Source organism: Ascaphus truei, chromosome 2 (assembly GCF_040206685.1).
Source record: "Ascaphus truei isolate aAscTru1 chromosome 2, aAscTru1.hap1, whole genome shotgun sequence".
Lineage (NCBI taxonomy): Eukaryota > Metazoa > Chordata > Amphibia > Anura > Ascaphidae > Ascaphus > Ascaphus truei.
In genome coordinates this window covers 419,810,150-419,834,759 of record NC_134484.1, presented here as the reverse complement: position 1 = coordinate 419,834,759, position 24,610 = coordinate 419,810,150, and the positions used below count along the sequence as shown (strand labels likewise).

General features: G+C 42.7%; 1 protein-coding gene across 2 annotated transcripts in view; it reads left to right on the top strand.

Annotated features, from left to right (window-relative positions):
* Window positions 1–6,588: 6,588 nt before the first annotated feature.
* Window positions 6,589–24,610, top strand: part of PRTFDC1 (phosphoribosyl transferase domain containing 1) — a 31,885-nt gene continuing 13,863 nt past the window's right edge. The window contains exons 1-4 of one of the 2 annotated variants that reach the window (XM_075587603.1): window positions 6,589–6,686; window positions 10,768–10,845; window positions 15,544–15,650; window positions 19,000–19,183. In XM_075587603.1, coding sequence (XP_075443718.1) covers window positions 10,792–10,845; window positions 15,544–15,650; window positions 19,000–19,183 — 345 coding nt within the window. In that variant the 5' untranslated portion in view covers window positions 6,589–6,686; window positions 10,768–10,791. Of the gene's footprint in view, window positions 6,687–10,764; window positions 10,846–15,543; window positions 15,651–18,999; window positions 19,184–24,610 lie in introns of both variants that reach the window. The other variant, XM_075587604.1, reaches the window with a different exon arrangement.

The following is a 24,610-nucleotide window of genomic DNA, read 5'->3' as shown; positions in this document are numbered from 1 at the left end:
ATGCCTTCTCTCTCCATGATCGACATTAAATTCCTTGCCTCCCAACCCACCAACTTCTCCTCAAATGGAATCCAAAACCCCTCCCTAAACCCTGCCTGTAACAAGCGGGCTGCAACTTTGTTGGGATAAAGACCCAGCCATGGCACCATCTTTTCGGTGCTCACTGGTATAGCCGCGATTTGCCAAAGCCTGCTGTGCTGACTTCTTTCCCCCATGTCCACCTCTTTGGTAACACTTGACAACAGAATGAGCCCCTCCGCAGGCTGAACACTCATGCTGGAACTTGCAATCGCTAAATTTACATTAATAATAATAGCATGTTCTTGTATAGCGCTGCTAGTTTTACGTAGCACTTTACAGAGACATTTTGCAGGCACAGGTCCCTATCCTGTAGAGCTTACAATCTATGTTTTTGGTGCCTGAGGCACAGGGAGATAAAGTGACTTGCCCAAGGTCACAAGGAGCTGACACCGGGAATTGAACCAGGTTCCCCTGCTTCAAACTCAGTGCCAGTCAGTGTCCTTACTCTTTACTCACTGTGCCACTCCTTCAAGGCCCAGCATAATCCTCTCCTACTAATGGCTAATGAGCTGAAGGATGCCCCGCTGCCAGCCCCCCATAAAAGGACGCAAGCCTATCAGTGGTGAAGACCTATCCAAAGATCTATATCTTTTGCATCCTAAGATAGTTGCTTATGCAGGGCCATCTTCTGACGAAATTGCTCGTCATACAGCCACTGTAAAGAGTCGTGACTCGCGCCCTCCTCTGCGTGCTTTCTCCTAGCACCCACGACCGGGGGCTCCACTCCCAGCAGCACATCTTCCGCACCAGCCATCTCCAGCCGTCCCACTAGGTGCGCACGCATCCCGCGTGGGGATAAGTGCAGAGTCCCTTGAAGAAGTGCGCGCATGCGCACGAAACGCGTCGGGAAGATTTTCTGTATCTTAGAAGCTGATCTTTGGTCTGTGGAGGACGTCGGACAGCAGCAGTTTGAGCCGTGGGGGACGAGACGTGAGAGAGGGACATCGGGAGTACCTTAGGGCGTGACGTCACATCCGCCCGGAAGCCCTGGAGTTCGAGTGACTCGTGTGCTTCAACCCACCATCCCCTCAACATAGAGACACCTGCGAGAGAGCTCCGGTCGCCATCTTTGGCATAACATCTATGAGAATCCAGTTCCACTGCCTGTATACATCTAACATCGAGTGAGTAGGGTTACAATTTTTCCCCTCCGGATTGGTGTGTGTCAGCCACCCTCCCACGCCCAGCTATAGTAGTTGTTTAATAAATAGCTTTTTTAATCATTATTTAGCCTTGCTAGTGTTGTTTTTATCTGTTTTGTTTGTCATGTGTTGTTAGTCTGTTTATGTTTTTAAGTTTGCATTGACGTACTGCACCATAATTTGTTTTTTTCTTTTACCCTTTCATATTGCACTGCATTCTGATGAGATTTGTCAGCTCAATTCCTTACCATCTACTCTATTAAGGACTTCAGTTGGACTGCACACTGTCATGGTTTGGACTTTCTTTCAATGACAATTTATTATTGGCGCCGATATTCTTTTTTTCTGTATGCATTTTGACTAACTGTACTGTTAGTTATTGTCTGGCTGCCAGTATTTTTATTTTCACCTTATAATTAATTAGGTTAACATTTCATGTTTGTTCTGTAGCACTGTTTTGCACCGTCTTTTTTTGCTAAGAGTCCTCTGGTCCCAACTCCGGCTTGCTTAATCGTGCTGGCATCGGGAACGCACAGCGCACAGAGGGCCTGTCTCCTCAGATCTCGGCAGGGATCCTCATCCCACCTGTTCCCTGCTCCGGATTCACCAATCACAGCCCTCGCTGCTGACGCACCTCCACGCTGCAGGTTACTCATTGGTTGCTCTCTCCTACTTATGCTCAGCTGCCCCACTGACAAATTGGCTGAGCATAATCCTATGTACCTTTGTGTTCATTGCTTCCTAGCCTTCGCAGTCTTGTCTTTTCCTCTTGTTCGCAGCTGTCTGTTATTGACCCGGCTTGTTTTGGACTCCGCTCTTCTGTACTCCTGACCCCGGCTATCTACGACAATCCGCACCTCTCCAAACCTGACCTAGGCACCCGTACAACGACTATTCTCCTCTCACCAAACCAGACCCCGGCAAGTATTTAGACTATCCGTACCTCTCCAACCCAGACCCGGCTATCTTGACCAACCTACCCTCCAGACGCTCCCACGTGGCTGTGGGTGGTGTTTATATCCATCCCAAGCCCGGCCCTGTGGTCACGCCTTGTTTGTGGTGAGCACATCGTGACAGCCACCAACCCATACCACAACGATTCCTATACCCGAAACCAATCATGTCTTGATATTTAAATAAAGCTGAGCACAAATGTGGGGACTTCTCCCCAATCACACTTGCCAGGATAGAAAAGGCCTGTAGCCAATTAGAGAAAGTTCTTGGGAATAACCTCTTCTCAATGTCTTCCTTCTTGGACTGACCTTTCTCACTGAATCTTTCCATTGCTTCCCTATAACCAGGAAGTAGCGACAATATCTCAAAATAATTGATTAATTTGATTTGTTAGTATTATACAGGGGAATAAGGGTCCCCTTTGGTTCCGTGCACCCTGCAATTGCATTAATTTAACATCATCAGAGTGCTGTCTATCGTCCCTCTTTTACCCTCAAAATAATCTTCCACCCATATTTTTTTTTAACCTCCATTAGTAAATGTAAGCCTAGCGGACTAGTGAGCCATACATAAGCATCCTTAAAAAAAAGGGTCTCTAATTTTCTTGCTTTGCGCACACCTATTTCCACTGCCGGTGAAGAAACGCCCATTGTCACCTCTGGGGAGGCTAATGACATCGGTCTTTGTTTTGCTGTATTGTATGTCTTTATTTATATAGCGCCATTAATGTACATAGCGCTTCACAGTAGTAATACATGGGGTAATCACATAAATAACATATAATATAAATAACAGATCATCAACAAATAATATCCATCCTTCTTCAAACATGCAACAGTCATACCATTACTCAAAAACAGCAAGCTTGACCCTACCTGTCTTTCTAACTATCGGCCTGTCTCCCTCCTGCCTTTTGCCTCTAAACTCCTTGAACGTCTTGTATTCGCTCGCTTGCTCCATTTTCTCAACACCTATTCTCTCCTAGACCCTCTACAATCTGGCTTCCGCACTGCTCACTCCACGGAAACAGCCCTCACTAAAATAACTGACGACCTCCATGCTGCCAAAGACAGAGGTCATTACACTCTGCTCATATTACTCGACCTCTCTGCAGCATTTGACACCGTGGACCACCCTCTTCTCCTTCACATTCTCCATACTCTTGGTATTCGGAACAAAGCTCTATCCTGGATCTCATCCTACCTCTCCCATCGTACTTTCAGTGTCTCTTCTGCTAAAACCTCCTCCTCCTCTATTGATCTCTCTGTGGGGGTACCCCAGGGCTCTGTCCTGGGACCTCTTCTCTTTTCTCTGTATACACTCTCTCTAGGTGACCTAATAACATCTTTTGGGTTTAATTATCACCTCTATGCTGACGACACACAAATATATTTCTCAACACCCGACCTTACACCTGCTGTACAAACCAAAGTTTCTGAATGTCTCTCTGCTATATCATCCTGGATGGCCCTCCGCCGCCTTAAACTCAACATGGCTAAAACAGAGCTCCTCATACTTCCTCCCAAACCTGGCCCTACTACCGCCTTCCACATTACTGTTGGAACTACGATCATTCACCCAGTAGCCCAAGCACGCTGCCTTGGGGTCACACTCGACTCCTCTCTCACATTTGCCCCTCACATTCAAAACATTTCTAAAACCTGTCGCTTTTTCCTCAGCAATATAACAAAGATACGCCCTTTCCTCTGTTGCTCGGCTGCTAAAACTCTGACTCAGGCCCTCATTCTCTCCCGTCTTGATTACTGTAACCTCCTGCTGTCCGGCCTTCCTGCCTCTCACCTGTCTCCCCTACAATCTATCCTTAACGCTGCTGCCAGAATCACTCTACTCTTTCCTAGATCTGTCTCAGCATCTCCCCTCATGAAATCCCTCTCCTGGCTTCCGATCAAATCCCGCATCTCACACTCCATTCTTCTTCTCACTTTTAAAGCTTTACACTCTTCTGCCCCTCCTTACATCTCAGCCCTAATTTCTCGTTATGCACCATCCACACTCTTGCGTTCTTCTCAAGGATGTCTTCTTTCTACCCCCTTTGTATCTAAAGCCCTCTCCCGCCTTAAACCTTTTTCATTGACTGCCCCTCACCTCTGGAATGCCCTTCCCCTCAGTACCCGACTAGCACCCTCTCTATCCACCTTTAAGTCCCACCTTAAGACACACTTGCTTAAAGAAGCATATGAATAGTACTGTGAATATTCTGAACACATGGCACATAAAGCTTGGTCCCCTGCAGATGCACTTACCAGAACTCCCTCCTACTGTCTCTGTACGTTCTCCCTACCTACCAATTAGACTGTAAGCTCCTCGGAGCAGGGACTCCTCTTCCTTAATGTCTAAAGCACTTATTCCCATGATCTGTTATTTATATTATCTGTTATTTATTGGATTACCACATGTATTACTGCTGTGAAGCGCTATGTACATTAATGGCGCTATATAAATAAAGACATACAATACAATACAATACAATGGGAATAAGTGCTTCAGACATAAAAGTAACATTAAGGAAGAGGAGTCCTCTAAAACTCTTTTATTGCAACCTACTGTACTGAACACGAACGTGGACAAAAAGTTCACTTATTGCTATTCCCTGCACCCTGTCCCTGTCAGTGCCCCCTCCCCACCATGCATGAGCCATCCAGTCTACTCTGAGGGTTTCAGGGTTTGCTCTCCCCAATGACCAATAGACCAGCCCTGTATTGCAGTTTACCTGCAGGCAAGTATGTGTGTGTGTGTCACTATGTGTGCCTATCTGTCACTGCTCGTGTCTGTCACAGTGTCGCACAGCGTGTGAGAGATAGTGTGCATGTACTGTATCTGAATTGTACGTTATGTGTGAATAAGTGAGGCTAATTGTGATGGGGTGAATGAATGGGTAATAGGGGTAATCTACAGAAGAAAAAAGAACTCAGCTTGGAGAGCACTCAGTTACCGGATGTGAAGTATATGAATTAAATTTAAAAATATTTTTTTTAATAATATCCAAGTTAAAATAAAGTGTACAAAGAAGACAAACTCATAACAACATATGACCAAACAGCCAAATTAAAGGTGTTTGCAGGATAAATTCGGCTTAATATATAGTGTGTATTCCACACAGTTTGTGGGGAAATGGCCCAGTTATCAGTGTTAGTAAGCCAATGTTAGAAAAGTAAATATCAGAGTCAAAGATTACTCACTTGATGAGGAAATCTGACATGATGTGTCTGAATTCAGAGTGCCAGTATTTGCCCTGTATACAGTACACTGCAGTTGCAGATTTTCCATTTGGCCTTGTTAAATAGTTGTTCGTTTTGAAACTACAATGTGACCATTTCATGGTCTGATCTTGAATGAACTCACTGAGAATTTTGTTAAAAATATCCCTAGAATATCTTGGAGATTGGATACAAAATGTTGCATTCATCCACATTGATTTAAGTAATCTGATACATATATGACTCTATATACTAGCGAATATTCAAATATATTACACCCTGGCAGTGAATGCTCAGTTTAAAATCAAGGAAGATCTGTTGCATATGTACAGAACTACAGTATCTTTAGTATGTGGTATTATGAACCACTAGTCTTACAGTCACAGCAGTTAAATGTTGTGTGTTTGTTAAATGTCAGGCGTTATTATTTTGGAGGTTAGTGGTTGTAAACACCACATAATTAGATAGCCTTTAGCAGCCTGCCTATGCACCCGGGTAGGTAGGTCATTGAGCTCAGTGTATATAGATACTCTCAACGTCTGACACAAACATTTAACTGCTTTCTGTTTTTCTTCTGTAGATTATCCTTACACATATCTCAGCCCAGCACCGTACCCACCTCATTATTTAACCCTATATGGAATACAGCTGAGCAGGGGTATTATCTCCCACCCCCTTCCTTCTTTCCCTCCAGGTATATGAGGCAATAGGGGTGTTTTACATTACAAATGTGTTTGAAATGTAGGTAATAGGCGCCTCATTCACACAATGTGCAATGTCTGCCCCAGTTTTGCAGCGACAGATAAGTCCCCTTTAGCCCCCGCCCAATGAAACTGTTACTAAAAATTGCAGCAGATTTATCAAAGAAAATAATTGTATTGAAATTGCAGAAGTAGTGACCGAGACTTCACACGTGCCCTGAATTACTGGAGAGAGGCAGCAGACCATTGCTTATCAGTAGCAGGACTCCTACAGCAAAGAAGGGGTTACGTGTAGAGTGGAGACATGCCTCGCAACCTTAATTTGCCACACATAATCATTTTAGTTTAGAGGAGCGACCCACTTAACCCCTTCACGACCAAAGAGGCTTGCAAATTCGCAATCCATACCGCTGCAATGAGTTGCATTCCTGTGATCCGGAAAGGGTTAAGAGAAGTCCCTCTCAGTGCCAACAAAACTTGCAGGGAAACAAGTCTGTCTTTGAGCTGAGCCCTCCTTCCCCCGCTCAGCAGTGAGCTGCCTTCCTCCCCCTCTCTTCTTTATTGCTCTGCAGACGGGAAGGAAGGTTGAGGTGAGCCTGGTATCTGGGACACACTCAGTGCTGGGAGCGATCTATGTCGGTCCCCTCCAACACCGAAGGAGTAAATGAGTGTGTGCGGACCGAGAAGGCGATTCTCAATGAGAAATGTGTCTGTGTGTTGCAAATCCAGGACAGGAGTAATTTTAATGAATGCATGTTACTCTGTATATGTATTGTTTGCTCATAAAATACATGTAAGTGAGAATGAGCATGCCCCTGAAAACAGCTCAATATTGGGACTGTGTGAGGGACTCTTTAGTGAGAATGAGTGCACATGGTACTAAAAATGTTTTAATAAAGTGCGTGGCCCTAGGAAAGGCTTATTAGTGAGTTTGGCCCTGCAAGAGGCCCAGTGAATGCGTGTAAAAGGCTGTGTTTGAAGTGAATTACTCCAATCGGAGAGGAGGCCTATCAGTGAGAATGTGTGTGTCTGTAAAGGGTTCAGTGAGAATGAGTGTGTGAGCCTGTAAGATGACAGTTAAAGTGTGTGTGAGATGCACAGTGAGTGTGGGTGACTGTAATATGCTCAGTGAAAATGAGTGTGAGCCTGTAAGATGCAAAGTGAGAATTAGTGTGTGTGTGTGTAAGATGCAGTGTGTGTTATACTCAGTGAGTGAGTGTGTGCGCCTGTATGATGTTCATGAGAATGAGTGTGTGCCTGTAAGATGCTCAGTGAGAATGAGTGTGTGCCTGTAAGATACTCAGTGAGAATGAGTGTGCCTGTAAGATGCTCAGTGAGAATGAGTGTGTGTGACTGTAAAATGCTCAGTGTAAATTAGTGTGTGTTCCTGTAAGATGTTCAGTGTGAGTCAGTGTGATTGTAAGAGACTCAATAATGAGAGTGAGTTTACATAGCCTGGGGCTTATTGATAAGTCAGTGTGTGGCCCTGGTAGAGGCTTATTTGTGATGCTGTGTTCCTGGTAGATGTATCTAATTAAAGCAGCAATCAACCTTAAATACCCCCGCCCAAACCTCCCTTCGCCTCCCTTATTTTTTTAAAATTTAATAGGATTGAAGCTGTGCTTTTTGCAGCTCTAGGGACCCCACTGGTTCCCAAGATACTTTCAAGTGATGTTGCCGGAATTACTTCTTGGTTTGAAAGGGGATTCAAATGGTTGCCCAATTGGAAGTTGCAACTGATGATGTTGCGGTTTCCTATTGGCTTGAGATTTGACAGCCATTTTGTTTCCCCTGGAGGGCGGTTTAAACTTGGCAACTTCACCTACAACTATGTCGGAAAAAAGGGGTCCCCAAGGTTGCAAATAGCACTGTTCAGCTCCGGGAAACCCTGTTTTCCATCCTGTATAAAAAAAAAAATACATGGTACAAAAGAAATGAGATGGGGTGAATGGGGGGGATTCAGGGCCGCCGTCAGGAGGGACAGCCAGTACTGCAGGCCCGGACCTTGTGGGCTTACTTGCTCTCCGGCTTGTCCTGACACGCGTCACCATGACAACGCGGCATCAAATGGCAACACATTGCCATGGCAACGCGACCTCGTGTTGCCACGACAATGTGACTTTGTGACATCACAGAGAGATGCCGGAGAGCAAGGGGGCGTGAGCAAGCAAGGGGGCGCGACTTAAAAAGTTTGCACACCCCTGGCTTAGGGGGACCGTTCACCTTCTAGTGAGCTTTCTACAAGGGGTCCCTAGAGCTGCAGGAAATAGCAGAGGGGCAAATCCCCTCCTCTTGTCCTGGGCCCACAAAATTCTGTGGGCGCCCTGGGTGGGATTGCTGCTTTAATTTATAGCCCTGGAAGGCCTGATAATGCGAGAGGAAGTGTGTGGCCGAGGGAGTAGCACATTAATGCGAGTGGGCGTGTGTGAGCCTGGGAGGGAGCTAATTCATGAAAGCATGTGTGCTTGAAATATGTTTGCCATTACTGTGGAATTAGCACTGGAGGTAGAGGTATCACGCTGTGATTGTGGCTATTACATGTTAATGAATCGGCCTTTTGTTTTCCTTCATGCAGTTTATCAGTGAGCCTGTGGTGTCATATCTATAAACCTTCCAGATCCTTCAAAGGGATTTATTCCAGTATCGCCTTAGTTTTGCAGCTAGTAGAGTTTGTCCCCTGCATCCATAATCCTTGCAAGATTAATTGCTGGTTAGAGCGTGCAAGGATTGTATACCAAATGACTACTAGCAAATCTGAGATTTTAGGCATATTTTTTTTTTTTCATTTTGCATGTGTAAAGTACAATATAATATTGGCATTTCTTAGTTTAACAAGTGATTCATTGTACCATGTAATATTGTGCTAGGTCCTTCTACGTCATATGAAAATTATACAAAATGGCAATTGGAAAAAGGCAGATTTTGACAGCCTCCTCCAGCACAGAAATAATAATAATAATAATAATAATAATAATAAAAGCATAGTAAAAACTTTGAAATTATTATGATTGTAGTTTTATTTTATTTCTTATGGTCAAGTTAGAGCTAGTAAAAACAAAGCAAATGGCTTATTTTGCTACAAAGATAACAAATTCATGATGTACTTACCTGCATAACTATCTTTATTTCATGTTTACATATACATGTAGCAGCCCTGCTGGTACTAAAGGGGGTAACATTCTCAGAGTATTTTCCTGATAAATACTGTAGAAGCTTATACAGTAGGAATGGGTTTTAAAAGCGGGTATTAATAGCAAGTTCCTTAACTAGCAATAACCTGGGTGTGAAGTCAGGATAGAGCAGCCAGTAACGTACCCTGAAGTTAGCTTCTTGAACGAAGTACTAATGCAGGGAGTGCGTTGGGTTTATGGACAAAGTTGTGGTCAGTGGTTAGAGGCGTTAAGCAGACCCTGCCCCGTTAATCCCTGCAGGATTTGCTTAGTCCAGACCCTGGTCAAGACTCCTACACCATAACATTATCAACACAAGATTGTAGACTTGTTCAGCAGGATCCCGGGATCTCTTCTGTCAGGAGTTGTTTTGGTTGGACTCTCTTAAATAAATATTGTCATTATTTAAAAAAATGTCCCTGGCATCCAGCATTCTTCCTACCCCAGCTCAGCTCGAATACCCTTCTGACATCACTGACAGTTAAAGACTGTCAATTCACATTCACCTTCTGTAGCTGGTTATTAAAGGGTCAGTGCCCTCTTTGCTCCTCCTTTTTTTTAATTTATAGGATGCAGGGGATTCCTGGTTCTAAACGGTATTCATTTCAGCTCCGGAGACCCCTATCTTCCCAGTTACTTACCAGAGAAAATGTCGCTGGTACTACTTAATGGAGGTTTAAATCCTCCGCGTCACAGTCTAGGACAACTTTCCACAGCCAACTCGCCCCAGCCACTCCTCCGTAGCCAACTCGCCCCAGCCACTCCTCCGTAGCCAACTCGCCCCAGCCACTCCTCCGTAGCCAACTCGCCCCAGCCACTCCTCCGTAGCCAACTCGCCCCAGCCACTCCTCCGTAGCCAACTCGCCCCAGCCACTCCTCCATAGCCAATTCCAATCAGCCACAGAGGGAAGCTCGCAGTGATGGTAACCACCTAACCTTGCCCCTAAAGTTAAGTCCTTAACCTAACCCATAAACCCCTTATGCTACCGCTAATCTTCACCCTTAAAAACCTTAACCCCATAAAAACCTTAACCCCTTACCCTAACACCCCTACCCTTATCCCCTTATCCTAAAAAGCTAAACCTTAACCCTTTACCCTAAAATCCATTATAAAGCCCTAACCCCCCCTAAAAAGTTAACCCTAAAGTTAACCCCTTAATAACTTGCTTCAGCGGGAGATGGCCGGAAGCGAGCTGCCCTCAGTGGTGGCTAGTTGGCTGCCGAGAAACGGCCAGCGGCGAGTTGGCTGTGGCAAATTGTCCCATTCTGTCGCGTCTTCCAGGCCAATAGGAAGCTGCAATGACATCCATTGTGATATTCTTAGGCATGCTTGTGTCTGTTGAGTGATCCGGGGGAACACTGAGGCCCGCTACATTTGTAAATCAAGCAATATAAATAATCAGACTTTATAATGGGTGAATTCATAAGTGACTTGCTGTCTATGATTGTGTGTGATCCTGGGAGAGAGTCCTCATTGGTAATGTCCTTGTGTCTCCAGCAGAAGTCTCTCCTATCTTGGATAAATATGGCAGAGGACAGTATATCGCCATCTCCCCGTGCTGCAGGCCATGGAGTTGTGGTATGCTAACTGACCATCACTTGTTTCCTTTCTTCTGTTCATTACTCCATACCGTTAAATTTATTTAGTAGAGGTGATTATCTAAAATATGTTTTTCAGGGCCTTAGAAGACAAATAATTGAAAACTACACAAAAACTGCCTTAGAACTTTGTTCTGTTGCTAAGTCAGTTGTTCGTGCTATTGAAAGCAGTACATTTTGTATATTTCCTGTTGTTGCTATTATTCTCTTCAGAGCTTGGCTTTTAGGCCTAAGAACCTAGCATGTTATACATTACCTTCAGAAATAGTACTGATGAAAATATTTTTTTACAGACTAAGTGAATAGTGACACATATCCAAATGCAAAAATCGGGGGACGGTAAAGTAAAGATTTTGGAGTAGCCCTTAAACACGGACTCTGTAGTATGCTTAACTTTGCCTAAATCAAGGCCCAAATTGCTATGTATTCTGCGTAATAAGTATCTGCTGTCACTGTAACTTATGACAAGATATAATATACACCAAAATACCTGGGTTGAACTGAACACGACTGAGATATGATAAAATATAATTTATTCCTTGAAAAAGGTGAACACACAAGATATACAAATAACAGGCAAAATATACACTTACTTAAGGGGTTTGGACAAGAAAGCAATCAGGATACAGGATTGGCAATTTCTTCCATAATACAGGTTCAGATGTAGACATCACGAAAAGCACAAAGACAACTGAGGATAGGCTGGACACTGGTCTATATGCAATCTCCAGTCTATACCTTATTATTGAATGCAGGCTATTGGAGAACAATTACCTGCACCCAATCTCTCCTTGCCACCTCACGGGCACCTTAACACCCGCCCACTGGGTGGATATTATTCTAATCAGGGGCTTAATTTCTCAGTCCCCCTCCCACAAGCCTGGCGTCTTCAAGTCTAGCTTTAGCCAGGATGCCCTTTGTCCAAGGTGTGAATTACCACACTTAATCTCAAGTACCAATGTCCTGCCTATGGTTGTGCATGCATACACAAGCAGGGTGGGGGAGTCTTTGATCAGGAATTTTATGTTCGCCCATTTGTCAGCCATCCGGAACATTAACATAGCAGATGGGCTCTGAGTTTTCATACCAGACCCAAAATACAATTCATAGTTTAATATCTTCACATATTAAAATAATCCGTTCTGCTGGGCCCAGTGGGCTGATACTTGCCAGTTCTTCATGCCGGAAGTAACTCTCCATCGTGGCCACGTTTCAGCCCTTTGTGACCCCCAGAACCGGAGATACATAAATGCAGTTTAAAACACTTTTATTTTTAATACAGGATTCTCCGCTCAAAAATGAATCTCAGCTTTTCACTCATTTCCCATTGAAATCAATGGGCTCCGCCGCCATAGGCGTTCAATGGAGCGACTCCGCCATTGACGTCAATGGGACTTCTCGGCCATAGCCTTTCAATGGGGAAACGCCGCCATTGATGGCTTTGTGGAAACTCACCAATCTTTCCCTTTGCCCACACTCCGTCTGGTTGTTCGGAGAGGGCTGGTAATGGCCATGCATTCATGCCGGAACCTTGGCTACATGTGACCCAAATCCCAGCCCTCTGGTCCTCCCAGAACCGGAGCTCTGGACTTACACTTTTTAATGTTTCGGACTTAGCCGTTTTCACGCCACGCGGTTTTTCCCCATTGGAATCAATGGCCGGCACCGCCATAGACAATGCATGGGCGAGCGCCGCCATTGGATTCAATGGGACCTCCGCTCCGCCATTAGAGTCAATGGCGCATCCCGCTTCATGAGTGCGACCCTTTACGGGGGTCCCTCATTCCCGGACCCGATGGGGGTCGTGTGTGGGGGTGCCTAGGAGCTAGGGGCAAAACGAATTTTATTTCTAGGTGCCCTAGAACCTAAGGTTCCCACGCCAATTGTCGGTGAACTTGAACTCAGTGATAAAGCTCTCTTCAAAGACATTGTTTCCGCTTCTGCGGTTTTGCGGTTTGGATGGCTGCCAACCTGTTCCTGGAGGTCGGCATCGAGGAATCCCCATTGAAGTCAATGAGCCCATTGACTTACAATGGGAAACCGCTGCTCCTCCTCTTGGACGCCACTTGCTGGTCTTTGAGGGAAACAGGTCCAAAACCGCTGGATTCGCCATTGAAATGAATGGAGCTACGATGGCGACCTATGGGAGGCTGCAATCTGGAGCCTGAAAAGGCGGGAAAATGGGACAAAGGGCTATAACCACTGAATTAACCTTAACCCTTTCCCTCCCGCATCAATTCCAGTATATGTGTTGGTGCAAACACGGGATTAGGGAAAATACACATTTACAGGGGAAAATACATTTGGTTGTGGAAGCAGGATAAAAAATCCCAAATGGGCCAAACCCCCTCTCCCATGACATCTGCCTACACCAAGTTTCCAGTTGTCAAAAGGTAGAAGTGTGTGCAATTAAACTAGAGGCGACATTTATATTAGTACACAATGTACAGTATGTTTTCCCCTTCTAAAGATTAAAACTAGTCCTGTGCGGGTAGTGAGTAGCTGTACAAATACACAGCAGACGTCAGTAAATATGAAGGAATTCTGCCCAGTTATACTGAGGGATCATTGCCAAGCATTCTTAAAGCACCCGTCCTGCCCCATAAAATGGAACTAAAAATGAACTGGAAGTACTTTCCTTTACTTATCACGCTTTTGAATTTTTGGACCTACAGTATTTTAGTTGGCAGAACATTTGAAATCTAAAGGCGCGGCCTCCAAGAATCTCTGTATTCAGACAGCTTTAGTGCAGGCTGCAAGTTTAAATTCCCAGTCAAGGAAAACACTGGGAATTCAGTACCAAACATCACGCTTGGTGTCATTTTTTTAAATCAAAGGCAGGGAAATAGCGTAAATAAATAGATTATAAATAAAGAAAAAGATATGTAGTTGTTGAGGCTGTACTTCAGTGCTTTGCAACCTTTTTTTGGTTAAGGAAACCTGTAATTATATTCTGAAATTCTGGGGAACCCCAACCCTCTCTAATAGAGCGTCTGAGATCAGATGCATTGTAAGGAACACCAACCCTCTCTAATAGCACGTTTGTTAACAGATGCATTGTAAGGAACCCCAACCCTCTCTAATAGCACGTTTATTAACAGATGCATTGTAAGGAACCCCAACCCTCTCTAATAGAGCGTCTGAGATCAGATGCATTGTAAGGAACACCAACCCTCTCTAATAGCACGTTTGTTAACAGATGCATTGTAAGGAACCCCAACCCTCTCTAATAGCACGTTTGTTAACAGATGCATTGTAAGGAACCCCAACCCTCTCTAATAGCACGTTTGTTAACAGATGCATTGTAAGGAACCCCAACCCTCTCTAATAGCACGTTTATTAACAGATGCATTGTAAGGAACCCCAACCCTCTCTAATAGTGCGTCTGTGATCAGAGGCATTGTAAGGAACCCCAACCCTGTCTAATAGCGTGTCTGTGATCAGATGCATTGTAAGGAACCCCACCCCTCTCTAATAGTGTGTCTGAGATCAGATGCATAATACATTCTTCTATATTTGGTACAATTTTCAAATAACCACAAAATTGCAGGTTACCTTTTAGGGATGTCCAGACAACCAAAGTGTTTCTAGGAACCCCTTTTAGAAAAACACTGCTGTAGTTGTTAAAGCAGCAGACACAATGTGGGGGTCGGAATCCTGAAAACATCTTTCAAAGAGCAGTGTCCCACTCCCCTCCCAAATGGATATTTTCTTTTAAAGATTACCTGAACAAGGGAGTCCCCAAGAGCTCATCCATGATCCCCCGATGTCCAGTGACTGCCCATGCCCCCAGATACTTGTAGTTTTTTTTGTGCTTTTTTTGGCACACAAAAAAACCCTACAAATATATCTGCTTGACTACAAACATGGCCATGGGTCACCAATAGAGATGACGTTGCAGCTTTACTATTGGCTGCCAGGCCAAGCCCTGACCCCGCCCCCGTTTTGTGTCCAGCAGACACATGTGTTGTCTGTGCCGGATTCAATTGAATTGGACTAAAATATTTGCCAGCACAGGGATGCAACAGCACAACATATAAAATACGGATAATTAATTATTCGACAATTCACCATGGAGTCTACTGTACTGTATATACGGAGAGAGAGAAAAGTTTGCTGACACACTGCATTTTCTTGTGGCTGCAAGAAACATGTTAATAAGCTCATATTTGACACAGAGGGAGGCATGTATCACCTGTTTGTTGGGTGCTGAAAAAGAAGGAGGAAGTATGAGTGACTATCCCTTGATAACCCAGGTTATATGTGGCAATGGATATTTCTAGACCAATGTTCCTCAGTGCTCGCATCTTCCAGGTTTATATTTTGTGGCATTCATTGTAATGCTAATTTGATGGTGAGCAGATGCCGCAGAATGAATGTCATATTAGGCCTAGTATTTCTTTGTGTTTCATTTCACATCACTTAGAATGTAACTACGGGTCTCATCGACTCATATGTTGCGTCGCTAATAGGAGGTTTAAAGTTAAATATACTTGTACACTGTGATCTATATGATCAAAACATAACATATATTTACCAACGAACCTAAGCAGTTGAACAAAATACTTTAATAGACATTTTCTCTGATGATCAATCTTTAAATGTGTATAGTGCATTATCATTTTTATATGACAAAAAAAAAATGTAAATGTTTTTTAATTTTTTTAATTTTTTTCAGATTTCAGATGATTGGCCTGGATATGACTTGGATGTATTTACGTTACCTAACCACTACTGTGAAGATTTAAAATGTGTATACATACCTCATGGTGTGATTATGGACAGGTATATTCTAAAGGGGATAGTTTAGTAGACATGTATTTATGACTTCATGGCATACAGGTATCAACACTATACATTTTATTTTTGTTAAATATGTTGAAAGTATTCCTTGGCTTACATTGTGACTTCATGCTGTGCACCATCGACCTTTCTCTCTTGCAACAAAACATTATAGCCACCTCTGAAGAAGGATTCTATTCCTTTTCATACGTCTCTATCTCAATATAATGTTATATTTGGCCAAAAGAAGGAATGTTGATACTACAGTACGTGTATAATATTATACAAACTTTGGGGGTTAAAGTCCCAACTCAAGTTTGTCAAAACAGTAAAATGCCTTGACAGCCTTTCTAAGCTTTTGTCTGTTGGCAAAGGGCCAGTGTGGACTGGAGCTACACAGGCATACCCCGGTTTAAGGACACTCACTTTAAGGACACTCACAAGTAAGTACATAATCGCCCAATAGGCAAACGGCAGCTCGCGCATGCGCCTGTCAGCACGTCCTGAACAGCAATACCGGCTCCCTACCTGTACCGAAGCTGTGCGCAAGCGGGGAGACTATAGAGCCTGTTACACATGCGTTATTTACATCAGTTATGCACGTATATAACGATTGCAGTACAGTACATGCATCGATAAGTGTAAAAAGGTAGTGCTTCACTTTAAGTACATTTTCGCTTTACATACATGCTCTGGACCCATTGCGTACGTTAATGCGGGGTATGCCTGTACAGTATACAGAAGAAATGTTGAGACATAGAAGGGAAAGTATGTCGTCCCGTCAGTTCTTTGTAAAGAGGTTGTAGAGTGTTGACTGCTTAATAGAAGTGTGTTGACACCAGTCGCGGCTTTATTTATATTGGTGATTTTAATGTCTGGAGTGTTGGAACTTATTTGTTTCTTATGGTTTCACATTGGACGTCATCCATATTTATGAGTGTCCCTACTAAACTTTAATATTAAACAGCATTTCACATTAGTGGTTAACCATTCTGGGGCTATAGTATGTACTTTAAGAATACTGTAGTTTACCTACAGTCTGCAATCCTGGTGTAATGTTTTTGTTTGCATATTGCTGAAGATAAATGCCCTCATCTCTAAAAGCCCCAGACCTACTTTTCTTTGTGCAAATTGCCTTTAGTTTGTCTTTTTCTTCTCAGTCACATTCTTCATTGTGAAGTCCTACAGTATTTTTCAATTTTGTACAAGTACAGATTTAACAATATTTGTTTGCCTGTCCTTTTAATGGTTATTTTACAAATACTGGTTGATAACCAGCCCCATGCCATTGGAATCTCTACGGCACCATTAGCCCCTAATGGGCCTGTAATGTAGCAGCCGACACTGCATATTCTGACGCATTTTCTTATTTTGCGCTTTTGGTTTTGCTGTTAGTGCATGGCGCTTGCCAATTTACTGTTAATGTCTGCTCTTTTTGATTTTTAAAGTTATATTGCAGTAGTTATTTACTTTTGCTAAATTGACACAATTAGCAGCTGAATTATGAACAAAAAGAATAATTTTATTGTACTTTCTACCAGATTGTTTTATTTCAGTAATGAGACAATACTTTCATCAGTGTTGCAGTAGGGAGTCCATGGGAGTTTCGTGAATTAGTGCCCGAACGGCACTAAGGCACATTAGAGCATATCCCCCTTTGTCTTATTTGTCCCATAGTAACAAACATACATATTAGACCCATAGACACACACACCTAGCTGTACAAAAAGATATTCAGACACACACATACAGATAACAATATAACCAGCTTTCATGGTGAGGAGTTCCAGCCACAACATTTGCGTCATTTTACTGCTGGCCTCCCAAGTATTTCAGCATCAAATGTACATGTTAGATAGAGCGGCTAAGGGAGGGACTTTTCAGGCTAAGCTGATGACTGATATGCCGACCAAATGTCGCACTGTGGCCAGCAGACATGGAGAAGGTTGCACAGACATATGTGGAGATATGGCATGAGTGCACACAAGGAGTAGTGGTGTGCAATTGTCCAAGAGCACGCTGTAATTTTCCAAACTGCTCTCAGAATAAACTTTCTAAATCTACTCAATATATCTTAGATTTGGTGTCATAGATTGTGGCACCTTTTATGGCCCAACATGAGGGTCTGCATACAGTAGATAAAATTGCAGTATAGAGTATGCAGCTTTTTAAACCTCTAAGGTCCCGTCATCTCATGTACTGTAAACATGAAATTAAGAAAACAAGCAACATAATATAGATAGAAAAGAAGCAAAAGAAACATCACAAGTATGCATGAAGGAGAGGCTATGCAAGACTTCAAAAACTCTATATAAATGCCATTATGCTGAATTATTTTGTTTGCCCATTGGTATCATCCTACTGTAAGCCTACTACTACAAATGTACACTTGTTTGTGCGCACAGCTACTTGAGCTACATACTGTATCTCACTTTATTGCAACTCCAAAATATGTTGCTAGGTGGGATTTTTGTTTGAAAGGTTTACTTTGCCTACTTTATTTGTATGTAAATACAGAAAATATTCTCAATAATCTGATTGTAATTATGTAGTGTTGCTACAATATCTTAATCATGTAGGTATGTAGTAAACCTTAAAATAGCCCTTTACTTAAACTTCAAAGCACATGTCTCCAAATTATATATTAAAATAATGACAACCCTGAAAATCAAATAAGCACTATAGCAGTTGTGCTCAACTCTGGTCCTCAAGATCTGCCAACAGCTAAGGGTTTGAGGCTATCCCTGCTTCAACACAGGTAGCACAATAAGTGGCTTAGTCAAAGACTGCACCACCTGTGCTGAAGCAGGGATAGCCTTAAAACCTGGCCTTTGGGTGGTCTTGAGGACTGGATTTGCTCACCCCTGCATTACATAAAAAGTTTTGTAACAGGCTATTGCTGTTGTAAAGGTAAAACATGGAGATGTCCTTCAGAAAGTTGCTTACTTTAGCTAGCCTAAAAATGAGTGTTTGGTTCCTAATGAAGAGAAAGTACTTGAAATCTAAAATCTAAACTTAGATTAATAGCTAAATACTTTGGGCAATGAGTACAAGTTGAGTGGTTCCTTGCTTCCAGTCAAATGGTAAGATGCCATCTTAGGCTAATGGTTTGACAAGAAAATGTGCCTCATGGAAACAGTGATTGTAACGTGTTTGTTGGAAAGGGTGCTTTTATCTCTCCCTTTTGAAAGGGGCATTATCGATGTTTCCATTTCCCTTCTCTTTTCCTGTGATATTACCTTAATGTATGTGGCATCCACTAATGGCTGGATCACCTCCCAGTCCCTTCTTCTCTAATTTGCACTTGTGTCATCAGCAGATAATTTTGTAAATGTGAGTGTTTGCTTTGCAGAACAGAACGCATAGCCAAGGAGATTATGAAAGACATTGGAGATAGCCACATTACGGTGCTGTGTGTGCTGAAGGGAGGCTACAAGTTTTGTGCTGACCTTGTGGAACATATAAAGAATCTCAGTCGGAATTCAGAAAGGTTCATTTCCATGAGAGTTGACTTCATCAGGCTGAGAAGTTACTGCGTAAGTTTGACACCGTTTCCCACCCCTCACCCCATTTATAGCAACTGCCATTCTCTGCCATCCAGTATTTTATTGAGTGTATCAGGTTCATGAACTGTTTTGTATGTTTCAGTTAGGGTATATGTGTCTGTGTTTGGTAGAATAACATTGAATCCCTTGGCAAAGACAACTTTTCAAAGAAGTGACCTCACTTAGCGCCCCAAAAACGTAATGTAAATAACGTAACAATGCACTTGCTTGCTTCCTATCCATTCTTAAAGCAAATGTGTTTATTTCAAAATAAAGATAATTGTTCTGTTTACCTTGAAAGCAGAATGTGTGTCCCTGTCTCCTGTCCTGTTCAGTGCAATGTCATTATACAAAAGGAAGGGACTGCAGAGAGTAAAACCCATCTCCTAAGTGTCTGCACAAACCAGTTTCTGGAGGGGGGAGGGGGGTTGTACATACACAATCTGTAATATACATTAATTATCATAATGTAAAAATATATAAGCCTGGGGGAGGGGGGCTCCGTACCCCTAGTTCCATCCCTCACACCCATTTGTTTAAGGTAACTTAGAAAATCTATACTATAATTCTAAGTTGGATTCTGTTTGTTTGTTTGTATGTCCGAAGCATCGAAATCTCAGAAACGGCACCACGTAGCACAACGAAACTTTCACTGTACATTCTGCTGCGGATTTGTAGGTCAACGCAACTATTTGGAGTTTCCAATGAGACTCACCTCCCAAATTATGGACATTCTAAGTTTCCCTTGGCTGTCCAGCAAATCTGTTAGAGCAGGTGCAGGGGTGTGGGGGGAGGGCGTGGCTATTAAGGGATGCTGCGTGTCCTTGCCTGGATCAGGGCTGTGTGTGTCTCTGTGTCTCTGTGTGTGGGGGAGATGTGCCAGAAGGAGGGGGTGAGATGTGCCAGCTAGCGGGGGGGGGAGACGTGCCAGCTACCGGTGGGAGATGTACCAGTGGGGAGAGATGTGCCAGCTAGCGGGGGGAGATGTACAAGCGGGGCTGGGGGGGGGGACATGTGCTGGCAGCGGGGTGAGATGTAACAATTGGGTGGGAGTGGTGGGGCGCGGGGAGATGTGCCGGCAGCGAGGGGACATGCCACAGCAGCGCAGGGAGATGTACCGCCAGCGGGGGGGGGGAGGAGACATTTCCCGGGAGGGGGGGCGGGGACATGTATAATATATTACATTCCCCGGGCGAAGCTGGGCACAAAAGCTAGTAATATTTAAAAATACCTATAGGCGTCTGCATTTTTGGTTTAAAAAGGGCCTCAATTACATAGATTGCACCCTCTTACTGCTATCTGTCACTGCTATTCATTCTCTCTGGATGTAGAAGGCAGTACATCTTGAATGCAGCCTTACATATTTAAAAAGCCCTGTGTGTATGAGGGTCAACTGGTACTGTATGCACCAAGAGAGAGATAGAGATGCCCTTTCCTAAAGTGCAGTCTGAATGGCCAATTACGCGGCGTCTAAGAGTATGAAAGTGGCTTAATGTAACTTGAAGTTACCTAATAGTAATGGTTATGACATTAAAATATAACTTATCAGTTTTAATACGATAAACACAATAACTATGTACAAGACACTCAGATTGAACTTTATGAAAGGGCAACTTTCTCTATGTCTAAAGCTTAATATTATGTTATACCTTAAATGTAGCATCTATCCATGTAACATAATTCGATATCCTTAGAAGTTACACCACCAATTCTGTAAACAGTATGTACCAGGCTAATTACATGTGGGAGGGGTCTGTCATGCCATATACCGGGTTTGTGCCCTTGAAGATGCAAACCTGGCCACTCATTTCTTTTTCTTCTTCTTATTATTATTTATAGAATGGGAACTGGGGGGCTTCCCACAGCTGGAAGAGGCTATTTTCAGCTCAGTGGTTTCCAAGATACAGTGGAGGTGCCGGCGTTTCAGCCCCTCCACGGGAAAAAATGGCAGTTTAAATATTGTGCGTCGCGCAGGGCCAATAAGAGGCTGCAACTTCATCAGTTGCGTCTTCCTATTGGGTGACCATTTCTATCCAAGCTCAAAACCAGGACGGGATACACGGAATCTGACATTTGGTCGCGGCTGTTTTGCTGCGACCAAGTCGGCTTTGGCGTATTGGCCGCTGAGGGGCCCTTCTCCGCAGCCGCCGGTGGACACTCAGCCGCCAGCTGTTTCGCCAATCAAGTAAGTTATCATAAGGCGTTTTAGCCGTTATGGTAGTGGTTAAGGATAGGCATTCTAGGGTAAGGGGTTAGGTTTTTATGGTAGGGAATTAGCGTAAGGGATGTTAGGGTAAAGGCTTAAGGTTTTTAGGATACAGGGTTGTGTAAGTATTGTGAGTCTCACTGGTTTATTTTTTAATACAGTATTATCGGTCTCCAATAGAAAGAAGGGCTCTCCCACTAAAATGCCATATTTCAATGATTTTGTTTCTTAAAGATTGATAACTCTGCTTGTATCTGTCCATAGCAACGGTGAGTATCTCAGGAACAGAAAAGAACGCAGTTCAGCTCCCGGGGACGCCCTGGTTCAATGCTTTCAGAAAAAGAGAACGGTTGCTGCTTTAATGCAAATGTAACATGTATAATGTAGATTTGCGATAGTGTTATACAACATGCACATGTTGCATGTGCCCCGGGACAATGCAATGCTGACAGTATATAACAAACAAATTATATTCATGTAGACATGCTGTAAACATCAATTTGTGGCTTTAGAAACAGGTTTTAAGTTCACATTCTTTGTCATTCTGCTTAAAATTTACACTGCATCATTTGTAGTTTGATCTTTAAACTATAACAACCTAACTAAACTAGCTGGAAATGACTTTTTAGTCAAACAAATACCAGCTGTATCTGCACATTAGCATTGTGAAGGATGTAAGAGGGTGATTCCAAACCTGTACATGGGCAGGACATGGGCAGAGAACAAGTGTCGCAGAACAATCTTTGCAATGTTGTTTTCTATGACTCCGCATTAGACCGAGTAATCGGTTAACTAATGCTAATGATATTGTACATAAAAATCAGATGTTGGGAGATGGATTACATCAAGAACCAGTGAGATTTTGTGATGAGGAGATACTACGGCACTCCTGTTTTGCAACTTGTACCTATTATGCACTATTTGAATAATAATATTTTTTCTTATATGATATTTAAAAATGCAACATATGTAGCGCTGTACATAGAATCAAGGAGTCACATAAAGTCCCTGCTGTGAAGAGCCTACAATCTCATTGTTGGTGCCTGGAGCATAGTAAGGTATGAGCCCATATTCACTAAACTCTGCTATGCTATAAGACAAAATCTGGTGCCGGAAGGCACCTAACGGCCCAATAAGATGTCTTCTGGGTATATGATGTCTTCTGTCACCGGAACGTGTGGTATGCACCATTTAGTAAATATGGGCCAAAATGACTGGCCCTAGGTGAGAAGGAGAGTTGATAGTTGGAATCGAACCAGGTTAATAGATTTGAAAATGTACGCCAAAGAACCTGTCTCCGAAAATCACATATGAAACACTGTGCTTTTTGCAGTGCTGGTAAGGTTGTCATAACCGAGGACGCAGATATACAATAAATAAGTTATATAGTTATAAAGTCTATTAAATAAAAAATTCATCCCACAAACATGGATGGAAATGATCAATTATTTCTACATAACTGTATGACCATATAAGAAATACAAATATAAAGGTAATATGAACAACAATTAAAAATGATTATATAACTGAGACTGTTCCTATAACTGAACATGTGCCTTATTTTTCTATAGAAAAGAATACAGTATATGTAATGAGCAAATAATTTTTTTAGACATACTAGGAAAATGCTATATTTTATACCGCGTTGTGGGATGAGCGAGTAAACCCAATAGGACAAAAATTCATAACACAGAAGGAAGCACGGGCAAAACAGAATTTGAAATCCATCAATGTATGACTTTTGTCATCAAATTGTCCTAGTATTGTTAAACTTCATTTAAATACGGTAATATCTGGTCAATTTAATTCTCACACTATTGTGTGCTATTATACGAGCCTATAAATAAGCCTAGTTTCCAGTGACAGTCAAGGCTCCGGTAACCATGCTGTCCAGAAAGGCGGCTATCGTCTGTCTCAACTCTCACGTTATTGCAACTTGAAAAGACATACGTTTAATATAATATCACTAACTGCGAAACCGTTCCATGTAACAAAGACAATCTCATTCGTAACAAACTGTCCGAAAGTCTACAAACAAAACACAACACATAAAACTCATTAGTCTCAGGAAGGCCGTGATGTATGACCAAAGTCTAGTTGATGTCTTCACTGGACAAATATTGTCATATATACAGAAAAAATAAGCACAGAGATGGATCCCCAATGGTGAAGTATGTTTTAAACTAGCAGCCAACAATATTGCACTCATAAGACATACACTAAGCTCCTCACAATACTATAACTCTCGCAGAGAAAAGAGGGTAGCGATGGACGAGGTCCCGTCTGTTCTGCGCTGTTACCATCCTTTGCGTCATCCACAGGACTTTACTCTGCCCACTTAATTTGTTGTCACAGATTGCTCGTGCCGTATACGTCCAATGGCACACACCCACACACCAGACGCGTCTCGTGAGTTACACTGACTTTGTCAGGGGCAAATATTCTTTGATGGTGGACAAATTGCTTGTATATTGGGAACTTTCTCCAAAGTATCCCCCTGGTTCAGGAAAATAAACAACCATATCCCCCAGAACAATTGAGCAATGCACACTTCCTGTTTTTCTCAAACAACGGAGTGTGTGTGTATGTGTATGCGTATGCGTATGCGTATATGTATATGTATATGTATATATATATATATATATATATATATATATATATATATATATATGCGATTCCGCGTTTAACCCAGTCTGAGCGTGACTCCCGTGATTTGAAAACCTCCATTTTGCCGCGCGAGGACTTACCGACATCTAGATCTCTCTCCTCTTTGCTGTCAGCTCTCTCCTCACTTCATACGGCTGTGTCCACGTATTCGCCAATCTGCAGCTGTCAGCTCTCGTGCGCAGCATCGCAGAGGAGGGTCACATGATACAACACATTTTTTAAACATTCAATTCAATGCTTTATTGCTAACGGAAACATACACACACCTACAACCATGTGGGAATTGAACATTAATACATTTTACATAATACTTACAGTATGCAGGGATCGAACTCTGGACCTTCCATATAGTGGTATCAATTCTTTATCTCTACACCAAAAAACTCTTGATTAACATACAAAATAAAAAAAAACGAGGATAGTTACTTTAAAATGAGCATTTTTGACTCCATTGTATATTGTTTCAAGCACTTTGACTGACCTTGGTCACTGCATATTTGCTCAGTTCAATGTAAGCCTATTTCTAACTAAAACATTATATTGTC